This window comes from Scaptodrosophila lebanonensis, unplaced genomic scaffold (assembly GCF_003285725.1).
Source record: "Scaptodrosophila lebanonensis strain 11010-0011.00,11010-0021.00 unplaced genomic scaffold, SlebRS2 tig00000001-arrow-pilon, whole genome shotgun sequence".
Taxonomy (NCBI): Eukaryota; Metazoa; Arthropoda; class Insecta; order Diptera; family Drosophilidae; genus Scaptodrosophila; species Scaptodrosophila lebanonensis.
The window spans coordinates 23,153,407-23,166,556 of record NW_022060529.1 but is presented as its reverse complement, the minus strand read 5'-3'; the positions used below and the strand labels follow the sequence as shown (position 1 = coordinate 23,166,556).

General features: G+C 37.3%; 6 protein-coding genes across 6 annotated transcripts; 3 read left to right on the top strand and 3 right to left on the bottom strand.

Moving 5' to 3' along the window:
- Nucleotides 1–1,897: 1,897 nt before the first annotated feature.
- Nucleotides 1,898–2,325, top strand: LOC115633752 (cuticular protein 47Eg-like). Its single transcript, XM_030531230.1, has 2 exons — nt 1,898–1,909; nt 1,978–2,325. Exons 1-2 carry the CDS (start codon nt 1,898–1,900, stop codon nt 2,323–2,325), a joined length of 360 nt encoding a protein of 119 aa, XP_030387090.1.
- A 3,236-nt stretch (nt 2,326–5,561) lies between these two features.
- Nucleotides 5,562–6,127, top strand: LOC115634259 (cuticular protein 47Eg-like). Its single transcript, XM_030531852.1, has 2 exons — nt 5,562–5,595; nt 5,683–6,127. Exons 1-2 carry the CDS (start codon nt 5,584–5,586, stop codon nt 6,046–6,048), a joined length of 378 nt encoding a protein of 125 aa, XP_030387712.1. The 5' UTR covers nt 5,562–5,583; the 3' UTR covers nt 6,049–6,127.
- Nucleotides 6,128–9,564: 3,437 nt separating this feature from the next.
- Nucleotides 9,565–9,930, bottom strand: LOC115634479 (larval cuticle protein 9). Its single transcript, XM_030532210.1, has 2 exons — nt 9,919–9,930; nt 9,565–9,828 (listed from the first exon to the last, which is right to left on the bottom strand). Exons 1-2 carry the CDS (start codon nt 9,928–9,930, stop codon nt 9,565–9,567), a joined length of 276 nt encoding a protein of 91 aa, XP_030388070.1.
- Nucleotides 9,931–10,260: 330 nt separating this feature from the next.
- Nucleotides 10,261–10,723, bottom strand: LOC115633744 (cuticular protein 47Eg). Its single transcript, XM_030531220.1, has 2 exons — nt 10,712–10,723; nt 10,261–10,638 (listed from the first exon to the last, which is right to left on the bottom strand). Exons 1-2 carry the CDS (start codon nt 10,721–10,723, stop codon nt 10,261–10,263), a joined length of 390 nt encoding a protein of 129 aa, XP_030387080.1.
- Nucleotides 10,724–11,251: 528 nt separating this feature from the next.
- Nucleotides 11,252–12,238, bottom strand: LOC115630495 (trafficking protein particle complex subunit 2-like protein). Its single transcript, XM_030527087.1, has 5 exons — nt 12,078–12,238; nt 11,853–12,025; nt 11,707–11,794; nt 11,567–11,646; nt 11,252–11,489 (listed from the first exon to the last, which is right to left on the bottom strand). The coding sequence occupies exons 1-5, from the start codon at nt 12,108–12,110 to the stop codon at nt 11,444–11,446; spliced, it is 420 nt and encodes a 139-aa protein (XP_030382947.1). The 5' UTR covers nt 12,111–12,238; the 3' UTR covers nt 11,252–11,443.
- Nucleotides 12,239–12,279: 41 nt separating this feature from the next.
- On the top strand, nt 12,280–13,095 carry LOC115630487 (protein Vhl). Its single transcript, XM_030527075.1, has one exon. It carries the CDS (start codon nt 12,355–12,357, stop codon nt 12,916–12,918), a length of 564 nt encoding a protein of 187 aa, XP_030382935.1. The 5' UTR covers nt 12,280–12,354; the 3' UTR covers nt 12,919–13,095.
- Nucleotides 13,096–13,150: the final 55 nt, after the last annotated feature.

Genomic DNA, 13,150 nt, shown 5'->3' with positions numbered 1-13,150 from the left:
GTAACTCACAAAAGGAGGCTTAACAGATGTCGCAGAGTATATATGTTCCTGATTAATGTGACGAAGTGGATCGACAAGCTATAGATCCGTCAGGACGGGTTGCCCGTTTCAGTAAAATATGCAACAACCTCAGAAAGTACTTATAATGGCTAAGCTGACGCGGTCAGTCATTTTCCACATTATCTGTTAAGATGCTATATTCCGATATTAAAAAAAATCAGAAAATATTTGTACGACTTGTGTTCCAAAATATAAACAAAATAAAATATGCCTGTAATCATTATAAACTTAATTATACAAATTTCAAAGTAATAATTATATTTAATTTTTTATTGGTTCGCTTAGAATATAATGATCAATATTCAGTTATAATTTACAACTCAACCGATAGTTATTATTTTCGTTCAAAAATAAAACATATTAAAAACTGTCCGTTCACTCATAAACTGTAAAAACACAAATTATATATAATTAAGTTGCTAAGGTTTTATAACCTGCAATCTTTATTATTAACAAATTATAGATACACATCAATTTTTGTGAATAAAGGAAATGAAATGAACCTGAGTTTTATTTGTCGCTTACAAATTAAATTCAAGTTGTAATTTTGTCTTTTTAATATGGAATAAGGGGAAAATTTATAGATATTCTTAGTCAGTGAGCCGTCAGGGTCCTTGATAATGTTATGCTCTAACAGATAATTTTATTGGTGGTATTAATTGCTCTTCAAAAGTTAATGTGATTGCTTGGTTTTTTTAAAGCAGAATTTTTAATAGTTTTGCCATCATAAAGTATATACTCGTAGATATTTAAGATAAATAACATTTACAAATAGAAATGCACTTTCTATATACGTAGATTTTGAAGAATCATCAAAATTGGTTTATATGTATCGACAGATATAACTAGATCGATAGGTTATGTATCATTGAATTCTTGTATGCTCTTCCTCAAAGGGTATACAAGTAACGGAAGCGCTATTGGGTGTAATCAAGCACCCATTGGCTAATGAACATGACTCGGCTAATTACTCCGACTATCAAAAAAAATTAAACACACAATACATGTACTACCTGAATTAGTGTTACTGGTTACGAAATTTGCAAACGTGTTGTATACGTAATAACTTTTGAACTTGATAATACGGCGTTATGTCACTGAACACGTGCTCATCACGTGAAAAACTGGAATGGGTGGGATGGATGGATGTGAGTTAGCTCCTAAAAGAACATTGATTTCTATGCCATGAGTATCGTGGCCCTGGCCAGAACAGGTAGCCGCACACACCATGACCACAACTAGATTTTTATTTAGTGATAATTTCAATTAAGTCTTTTGATACAGCAGACGAGAATATAAAATGGGTGATAAATTGTAGTGTACGACACTAATATACATTTTAATGTGTTTGGTGTTCGACTATATTTTGGCGAGAAAAGAATCAAGCCGCCGCTTTCATCATTCGAGTTTACATATAAGAGTATACATATACTATAGTAATTATGTAGTACATACATACATACTACATACTTAAGCATCTTATGCTATTGTTTGGAAATCAAAAATGGCATTAACTAAATACCAATGAAAGCAAAAGTAGAAAAAAACGAGCATAAATTTAATAACGAGCTTAGTTTAACTCCGGACTGAATCGAATACCTAATGGACATGAATAATTTTAAAAATGGAAATATGTTGTTTTTGAACTGGTTGCTTGAGTAGTGGTTCGATCATCTTCGCCATATCATTCTAAGGCGTTTAAACTAAAATTCGAGGGCGCTTGGCAAAACCGCTTGCGAAAAATGTATCAAATTTTGTATAAAAAGCCAGCCATTTGTCCACAGCAGCATTCAACGTTTAACAACGATCTTAAACACAACACAACAAAATTAGCAACATGAAATTCCTGGTAAGTAGATCTAAAAGAGCACGCAAATTGGATATAAACACCTAACATCCTTCTGTTTGCTGCAACAGATCGCTTTCGCTTGCCTTCTGGCTCTGGCCTGTGCCAATGAAGATGCCGGTGTACTGCGTAATGAAGCCGAGGTCAATGTGAATGACTTCAAGTATGCGTTGCAGCTGGACAACTCCGTGAACATTGAGCAACAGGGTGCACTAAGTGGTGAGGAATGGGTAGTGAAGGGTCAACATTCGTGGACTTCGCCGGAGGGCGAGCCTGTTTCCATCCAATACATCGCAAACGAGAACGGATACCAAGTTCTGTCCGCCAACCCACCACTGCCGACCCCACCACCAATTCCAGAGGCTATCCAAAGGGCGCTGGAATATATTCGTGCTCATCCCTCCCAGGACCAGCAGTAATGCAGATAATAACTTTTCAATTAAAGCCATCTAAGTCATTACAATAAAAACTGTAATAATACTCTGTACATAAAGTGTGCATATACGTTTGCGGGAAGTGAAAAATGTAGCAGGCAGAATGGGGCCACAAAGTATACAAGTATATGTACATACTATATATGTATTCCTGATCAGCATGACAAGACTAGTCGACCATGAACCGTATAAGCACCTGGATCTCAGAAACTATAAGAGATAAGGACACCAAAGTCCAAGATGCCTTACATGAATATGCAAAAAATGTGTATTTCATAATTTCCCAACATCCCCCTCCCCCGCAATTAGTGATTTTCCATAGCTCCCAAATTTCTTGAAATTTATTGATCAAATTCGTCACATTCCTCCTGTAAGTGATTATGTGTCCGAGTGCCAAGATTCATCTACGGGAGCTATGGAAAGTCACCAATTGCCGGCGAGTGGGGGGTGGCATCAGAAAATGTGTATTTTGGAATTTGCCTCCCTCCCCCCCTCTCCTCCGCAAATCGCGATTTTCTCTAACTCCCGTAATTCTTCTTAGTAATTATGTGTCCGTACGCCAAGTTTCATCATGATAGACCGATTTAACAAGAAGTTATAGTCATAAATATATTTGCTGCTCAAGAGCTACCCGCGGCTATTGTTGGTGTTGCTGTTTGGTTGACTGCTAACATGTTTACTCAGACACGAATATACGAGCATATACATACATACACTCACATAGACGCAATTGCTATGTAAATGTGCAATTATACACCCTTTACGTTAGTTCGAATACCAAAAAAGGTAAAATCGATCAAATTTTTTTTTTATTTCCTAATTTTTTTTATTTTCTATAATTATTGTAAACATATGTACAGAGTATTTCAAAGTCGGGACACCCGACTTTAGCTTTTTTACTTGTTGCTTACAGCACTCTTCTTAATCTTTGCTTTATTTACGTTATTTAGGTCATTCATCCATGTACTTGTATTTATTCTGCCCACAATGTTTTGCTGCAACAAGTCTTGCACAGTTAAAGATGCAATTGATTCTGATCAACTTCGGTTTGTTAACTGTTGGTTGTGCGAGAATTTTATGAATTTTAAATGTGCAGGATTAAGTGGGCGTGACCTCGACAAAGTTTACTCACCTAAAAAAGGCTGTGGTGGTTTGAGGTGGTCATGCCCTGTATGCATTGACATCCAATTTAATTTCTCACGTACATACATATGTATAATGACGTGCGAAATACATTTTTATACCATGTTCCCGTAGGGTAAAAAGGGTATATTAGGTTTGTGCAAAGTATGTAACATACAGAAGGAAGCATCTACGACCCCATAAAGTATATATATTCTTGATCAGCATGACGAGAGAAATCTATCTAGACATGTCCGTCCGTCTGTCCGTCCGTCCGTCCGTCTGGATGAACGCAAGGATCTCAGAAACTACAAAAGCTAGAATAACCAAAGTTGGCATCCAGATTCTCCTAGGTCCGAGAAAGGACGAGTTTATTTTATTTTTTTAATGTGTCTCCGGCCAATCGTAGGTTAGAGCCTCAAGTTCTAGAGGTACCGCCTTGCTCGGCGCCGTCAACCTCATTACGCCCAAGTTCTCCAGTAGAGCTTGATCTATCGCCAGCAATCTCGTTGTCTGCTTCCCCTAGAAATTTGTTTGAAATTTCCCCTGTGCCTTCTCCTGCTCAGGTCACCTTATCCCCGTTGATAGAATCTCCTGCAGTAAGTAAGACAGAGGTGGCCTCGAAAGCTTCTAAGAAAGCTTCCTCCATAAAATGTTCTGCAACTTCCCCTGCGGTCTCATCATGAGCTGCAGAATGTGCGTCAGTTGCTGCTCTACCTCAGCCCTCGGCTCTTACTGTTATAGCTCCCAGAAGACAAGTTTTTTATCAAGATTATCTTCCGATACCACTTGTGAATCTATAGCAGCCTATGAGCCCCGTGAAATAGCCTCGTTTAAAATAAGTGTTCCGCCTGAGGCTTTTACAATTATTTGTGACCCAAAATTTTGGCCTCCACATATAGTTTAGACGTAGATGATGTAGACCAACAAGGAATTATTTGCCGTTCATATTGGCAAGATGCAAAACTGATTACGCTTTGCACAATCGTTTTCGGGTTATGTGCAGACATTATAATGATCTTTCACATTTACTACTTTCGACAGGACTCTCTCTCTCTCTGTTCTATCAACACTATTCTTTATAATTATCTTCGGGGAAGTCTCTGACCACTTACTGCTGTGAGTTGGGGCATAGCTTGCCGGACTGGCATTTTAAATTTCCCCCACCGGGTTAGAGATTTCCCTCTTTTTCTTTTCGTCTCTCTTTCCACCTTTCTCTTTTTCTGTTTCTCTATCTCTCTTTCCTTCTATCATTTTCTCTTTCTCGTTCTACTTCGTACTTTTTCTAATTATTTTAATTTTTCACCTTTATCTACTTTTTTTAGGTATTTAATGTCTCTGACTACATATGGCTGTGAATCGGGGCATAGCTGGCCAATTGGCAAATAAAATTCCCCCAACGTGTCGGAGGCATTAATAGACGTCATGTACAGCTTTGTGTTAGGCTTTCATATCTTTTATTTTGTTTAGTTTCATTTGTTATATTAAGTTTTATAATATAATCGACAGTATTATTGTTGATATTATGAATATAAAAAAAAAAACTTGTATAGCCTTTTACCTTTTGGGTACTCGCTCTAAAAAATAAGTAAAATACAATTTTTTTAAAACTGTTGCATCATTGTCAGGCTAGAAACATTTCGTAATTTGTAATTCAAATACTAACTAATGTGTTGCAATATCGGCAGCTTTAAGGTGTCCGATACGAAACAGAGTCAAAAATAACTTGGAAGTACACAAGTATAGTGAAAAATCCAACAGAATTAATTACATAATTACATATTTGTATGTACACACGTAGTATACTCGCGTGTGCGGCATGAAGTTCAAATATCAATTCAAACCCAAGATGACAAAACGAGAATTGAGATGAGGTTGCCGTTTTGTTTTGTTTTGTTTTGCTTTATGGTTTTCGTCTTCGGAATAACTCATTTTTTTAATGTCTGCACACTTTGACATGTGTATTTTTCATCACCATCTGTTTGTTTGGCTCAAGCGAAAGAGTGATGAGCTTAGCTGAACAAAAATAATTAACAATTTTTGTATAAAAACGGCCGTTTGCCTGCCAAACTACAGTAGTAGTTTGCCGTTGAGTCGAAGCAGAAGTAAACAACCAACAATATGAAGATTATCGTAAGTTTCTGCGCCTGCACCATACTATTGGGATTTACAAAACAATATCTGTATCTGACGTGGGTCTTCTTCACCCAACCCGAATAGATCGCATTCGCCTGCCTTTTGGCCATCGTCCGTGCCAACGAGAACGCCAATGTGATACGCAATGAGGCTGAGGTCAATGTGAATGACTTCAAGTATGCGTTGGAGCTGGACAACTCCGTGAACATTCAGCAACAGGGTCAACTAAAACCCAGTGAACGCGAGCCCAACGAGCAGTGGGTAGTGGAGGGTCAACATTCGTGGACTTCGCCAGAGGGCGAGCCTGTTTCCATCCAATACATCGCAAACGAGAACGGATACCAAGTTCTGTCCGCCAACCCACCACTGCCGACCCCACCACCAATTCCAGAGGCTATCCAAAGAGCGCTGGATTATATTCGTGATCATCCCTCCCAGGACCAGCAGTAATGCAGATAATAACTTTTCAATTAAAGCCATCTAAGTCATTACAATAAAAACTGAGTTCTAATTAAAAATTTTAAAAACACGCACTCCAAGTGCAATTAATAATACTCTGTACATAAAGTGTGCATATACGTTTGCGGGAAGTGAAAAATGTAGCAGGCAGAATGAGGCATGGCAGACCCACAAAGTATGTATCTAAATATATGTATTCTTGATCAGCATGACAAGACTAGTCGATCATGAACCGTATAAGCACCTGGATCTCAGAAACTATAAGAGATAAGGGCACCAACTAATTTCCCAACTTCCCCCCTCCCCTGCAATTAGTGATTTTCCAAAACGCCCAAATTTCTTGAAATTTATTGATCAAATTCGTCACATTTCTCCTGTAAGTGATTATGTGTCCGAGTGCCAAGATTCATCTACGGGAGCTATGGAAAGTCACCAATTGCCGGCGAGTGGGGGGTGGCATCAGCGAAAAAAACACAAGCTCGTCCTTTCACAGGCTTAGGAGAATCTGGAAACCAAGTTTGTTTATTCTACAAGTAGCTCTTATACATTCTGAATTCCTTGCGTTCATACGGACGGACAGACAGACATACGGACATGGCTATATCGACTCGGGTTGTTACCCTGATCAAGGATATATATATATTTTGTGGAGTCTGCCACGCCTCCTTCTGCCTGTTCCGTTTGAACAGGTTTTAACCGGAATCTAGATTCACTACCAAGTCAAAACAATGGTTAACTATAAAGAGAGAAGAGCGTTTTGAGAATAGAATATTTAAACAAGAGAGAATGCAACAATCTAGTAAGCCCGACGGTGAAATACCCTGCACCACTCCCACAAAAGAGAAAAAAATTAATATTTTAAAAATTAATTTAAATTAAATTATTTAATGCATCCGAAAACGTTTGACATGTTGGGTTGTTGAAAATTTTGAAACAAGCAATTCAGGACAAACATTATGCGATTATTCTTTCAACAAAAATTCATCCTTCGTTTTTGGCTGACAATTTCGAATACTCAAAATATACGAGTATTGTCTATTAAAAAGCCAAAGGGTTGTTTTACTATTTCCTCAAGACAGTAAAGCGAAATCGGTTTAGCGGCTTCAGTTACAGTTGCAGCTTGAATTTTCGATTTTCGATTAATATTCGAACTAAATTCAATACAACCAGAATCCAGGGAAAATGAAAACTATTTTGTTTGTTCATAAAAAACATACAGCACCTGTAGGGAATGGAGTGTAAATGGGACACAAAAAGATAACTTTGGAAGATGCTTACCTTTTAGAAATATACTCTGTACATACTTGTATGTGTATAATAATTGTGCGTGCCTATGCGTGTGGCTTTAATTTTCGGCATAATTAACATATCGTAATGAAAGTTGGCATACGGATTCATAGGAAGTGTTTGCCAAATCTGATTACAAAATTCAAATACAAATACAAAAATTTACGGGAGTTATTGGAAAATCACGAATTGTGGGGTGTGTATAGAAAAAACAAAACTTGTTCTTTTTCAGATATACTTGTACAAGTAGTACCAAGCTCGAAAGCTAGTACATTTATTTTCCGAGGTCTTCGCGTACATACAGATAAACAGAAAAACCGACAAATGGACGTCGTGTCATACGAATCAATCTCTATACACATAAAACGGTTTGTCCTGACTGACTGATTGGCAATTAACGCACAGCCCAAACGGTAAGAGGTAGGAAGCTGAAATATGGACACAAGTTTCCTTTCGCAATGAAAGTGAGCACTAATAAAATTTTGGAAAATTCGAACTCCAAAGGGGGGAAAATCTACATTTTTTATCCTATTAACTTCAGTTTGTATACTCTCGGAGGAAATACAAAAATACTTGGTGTTTGCTGGGACCTGTATAATAGGATTTTCCCATGGGAAAATTGGGACACGAAAAGCTATGTGTAATCAACGCACAGCCCCAACGGTAAGGAAATCGCAAAGAAGGGCGGCCACAAAATATACTTTAATTTATCAGAAAAATCACAATTTAAATACAAAAATTTATTATTTAATTTTTTAGAAATTTCACAATTTAATTTTTTATTTGCTAGCGCTTAGGTCTTGGTATTAAAATCACAGAGGAAGGCTGGGCGCCTTTTAATTAAATTTTTCTGAAATTTCACTATTTAATTTCACAATATTATTATTTAATTTTTCAGAAACTTCACCGCAGAGAAGGACGCCCACAGTATTTTTATTTAATTAATCAGAAATTTCATCATAAATCCACAAATTTATTATTTCATTTTTTAGAACTTTCACTATTAATTTCACAATATTATTAATTGATTTTACAGAAATCTCACAATATAATTCTCGATTTGCAACCGCTAAGGTACTTCGTATGAGAATCGCAGAGAAGGGCGCCCACAATATTTTAATTTCCTTTTTTAGAAATTTCACTATTTAATTTCACAATATTATTATTTATTTTTCAAAAATTTCACACTTTTATTTTCGAATTGCCAGCGCTTAGGTACTTGGTATGGGAATCTACGATTGGCGCGCTCAATATTTTTATTAAATTTATCAGAAATTTCACAATTTAAATCCACAAATTTATTATTTAATTTTTTAGAAATTTCACAATTTAATTTCAAAATATTATTCTTTTTATTTTTCAGAAATTTCACACTTTAATTTGCCCACGCTTAGGTACTTGGTATGACAATCTACGATTGGCGCGCTCAATATTTTAATTTAATTTATCAGAAATTTCACAATTTAATTTCAAAATATCATAATTTTTATTTTTTAGAAATTTACATACATACAATATACATATGTATGCAAATACTAGTACGTCTATGGTCACATGGTATTCTACTATTTATTTTTTATAATTTAATTTTTACCAAATTTCACAGTTTAATTCTCGAATTGCCGACCTTTATGTACTTGGTGTGAGAATCGCAGAAGAGGTTGGCCACAAAATATACTTTGATTAATCAGAAATTTCACAATTTAAATCCACAAATTTATTTTTTCATTTTTTAGAAATTTCACAAATTAATTCTCGATTAGTTAGCGCTTTGATACTTGGTATGAGAATCGCAGAGGAGGGCGCCCTCAACATTTTTATTTAACTTTTCTCAAATTTCACAATTTAATTTCCAAATATTATCATTTTTATACCCTGTACCCGTAGGGTAAAAAGGGTATATTAGGTTTGTGCAAAGTATGTAACATGCGGAAGGAAGCATCTCCGACCCCATAAAGTATATATATTCTGAATCAGCATGACGAGAGAAATCGATCTAGACATGTCCGTCTGTCCGTCTGTCCGTCTGTCCGTCTGTCCGTCTGTCCGTCTGTCCGTCTGTCAGATTCAAACCAGCCACGAAAGAAAAGTTAAAACTAAGCAAACAAATCTTAAAGAAAGGTTAAAGTGTGTGTTCATTGAGAACAGATTCGATTTTCATCAACCATGCAGTTTATTTAAGCATCAATCAACTAAAAGGATTTCGCAAAAGGAATCGTCTTACTGGATAACGACGGGTTGGTAGCCTTTCTCGTCAGCAACATAGGTAACCTTAATGGGCTTGCCTTCCTTTGAAATATATTCGTAAGAGCCGTGGACAACCCATTCATCCTTATCCTTGAGAGCGCCTTCCTGGCTAGCCTTGATATGGTTGTCCAGCTCCAAATCGTATTTGAAACTATCCGGATTCACAACAGAATCGCTGCGGATGACAGCGGCTTCTTCGTTGGCATAGGCCAGGGCCAAAAGGCATGCGAGCACAATCTATAGGAATATACACACATATGTGTATATGTAAGTCCATAAGTCGTCTGCACTATTTGAATTCTGAGGGTGCATCCTCATATCACTTACCACGAATTTCATGGTGGTTTAATGTAGCTAAGTTGGCTGAATGCTAAGCAGAACTAATGAAAGTTAAATTTCGACTGCGTTTTTATAGTCATGTGCTGGCATTTCACAACTGGTAAAACCACTCGCTACAAATGGGGCATAAATTTCACTAATGACAACGAAAATGCAGTCGATATTTTGGTTATAACTGGATCTGAATTGAATGGGCTTTAATTAGACAAACTTATTCTATACGTTCAAGTCAATAATTTGCAAATTAATGCTGTGCATCGAAAGTCAAAGTTCAGTAAACATACAGTAGTTTATTCTAATATTTTATTTTATTGATAAAGAAATTAGGTTTTAGAAGCTAGCGGTAGCCGTTGGTGGAGGATGAGCGGCAATGTAGTCCAAGGCTCGCTGAATGGCCTCAGGAATTGGTGGTGGGGTTGGCAGTGGTGGGTTAGCGGACAGAACTTGGTAACCGTTTTCGTTTGCGAGGTATTGGATGGCAACAGGCTCGCCCTCCGGTGAAGTCCACGAATGTTGACCCTCCACTACCCACTGCTCGTTGGGCTCGCGTTCACTGGGTTTTAGTTGACCCTGTTGCTGAATGTTCACGGAGTTGTCCAGCTCCAACGCATACTTGAAGTCATTCACATTGACCTCAGCCTCATGGCGTAGTACATTGGCGTTCTCGTTGGCGTGAGCGAAAGCCAAAAGGCAGCAGGCAAAAACAAGCTGTGTACAAAAGGAAATGTTTTAGTCCTGGGATATCCTGAAAGGACGCGTACTGGCATCTTGAACTACTCACTGTGGACTTCATTTTGTGCGCTTGTAGACTTACAAAATCGACTGATAGCCGAAGAGCACGTTCCAATTCTTATATATGGTACCGCGTCAAAGAATTCAATGAATTTTCATTTTAATTAATCTTACGAAAAGCTCACGAAATTTGTATTTTGTTGTTTGTAGCACGTATATAACAATGCTTAAAGCGGAAGCTCATGGTTGTCCAGACAGCTAAAATCTGTCAAATTGTATACCCACATATGAATTTTAATAATAAACTAATAATTAATTGATATTTAATCCAACCTTTTTTTATAGACAAATCAATTTGCATATACATATGTATTTTTATAATAATATAATCATTTATTATATGGCCACCAAGCAGGTTTCAAGTTGTAAACGCTTCATACTTAGGGCACTAACCACACAACATATGTATGCTTAGGGTCAAGCAGAAATGCAGCAGAGAAGCCAGTTTTTCAAAATCCATGCCTCTATACTTGACCTCAGACCACTGCTACTTTGAATACCCAAAGTGTACAAATCAGAACAAATAACCTTGTTTATTCAAGCACTGTAAATTTTTATAAATTTTTTATTTATTATATTGATCTTAAACATTATATTTGTATATATAATATGCATTTATTTATTTACTAAAATGATTATTCCGCCCACGGGGCAAAGTATATTTATCGTCTGTAGTTTAATACACAAAGTAAAAACGTGCATAGAGACATTTACTATCTGGCTAAACATTGCCACTCATTAATTTTTGTACCGCTCGGTCAAATTTTCTGTAGAGTAAGAGTTCAAGTTAAATTACGAAGTCAATATACATATGTATGTACTTATAAGTATGAATAATGCTTACTTTGAATTCAGTTGCTCTCCTGGAATATAAAATGGATTGCAAACGGCATCATTCCATAATATGTGCAGATTTCGGAACATCTGTATAATAGGAGATTTACATTCACGGTATGTACGTACATAATTATTTGCCAAACCTACCGCACGAACTTCATTCTCACGTAGCGCAACGTTACTAGAGTCGATTACTATTATAAATTTAATTTTGGAATTTGTAACGAAGCCATAGCTGCAATTATAATAATTCTAAAATAAAATTTAACTTTTTAAATATCTCGTATGTGTACATTTTATGTGTTTCTGTTGAATATAACAGTCCAAGGTATAGTTCCTTCGTCTCCGGAGCGCCTTTGCCCAGGAGCTGACACTTCTCTTCCACGACATCTAGTGCGGCGTGAACTCGGTACTGAAGGTCCAACTCCTTTTCCACATCCGATGTAACCAAGTACAGTGGCGCATTCTGACAAAACAAGAGTGTTATTTGATAGAAGGTGTATAAATAATAAACTCACGTCCTTCCCAATAATTGCAATGCAGAATGCCATGTTGTTTACTGTTGATAAAACAGCTGGGCTAAATCAGTTCCAATTTGTGAGCTGCCAACTTTTCATATGGAAAAAAACTGCCAACTCTCTTGTGGAGTACCCTTATCAGCATTATCGATGGCACTATCGTATGTCTTTCATCTCTAGTTGCCAATGAATACATATTTTTACTTGGCGTTTGAACAAACAATTTGCAACAATTGATTTCCTGGCAATTGCTGATAGGCTAAGCGCGCTGCTTGAGATGTCGCTGCAGATTGCACGCAACAACCGCAATTGGCGTGATGGGCAACCACCGCAGCGCCCTTTACTGCCGCCAGAACTAGTCGAGGTCTTTGTGCTTTTTATAAATACAACCAATCGAACACTGGATCTATACTGGATATGTGAGCGTGAAAACGACAATATTTACTTGACGCTTAAACCGAATGAGGAAGTGCGTGTTAACACCTATAATACGCACAGCTGGTTTTTCCGCGACTACTATACTGGAGAGAGTATGCATGTGCGATCCAAGCGTTTGTTTTCACCAGTGCGTATACGGGTTCCGCATCCTCAGCGACCGGATCAAATGTGCGATGTACGAAGCCAAGTTCTCATTCACTTTCCTTTGCGAACACTGAAAGAGAACTGCTTGTGGCTGATTGTTAAGATGCTTGTTCGTAGCGGCGACTCACCAAGAGAAGCCATTGAGAGTTACTTCATACCAATGACGCTGAAGCAGCAACTGCTCGCCCTCTTGGGCTCCATCGAAACGTATCGCACCCAGGCGAACACCAGACGGCCGCGGTTTATGGTGCGGAGGTGAGGAGATCGTCGAAACCGTGAAATGCAAGCGAGAGAGGTACAGCCACCACCTGTGGATCGTTACGGGATTGCTCCGAACCGCCTGATGAAACTTATATCGGTAGTAATTAAGTATCAATAGATGTTGTAGCCGTTGTGGAAAGTAAAGCCAAGCTTGATTTCCAAATAATTTAATGAATTTTTGATCGTTTTATATTTATCTGTTACCTATTTATGTATGTATGTACAAATTG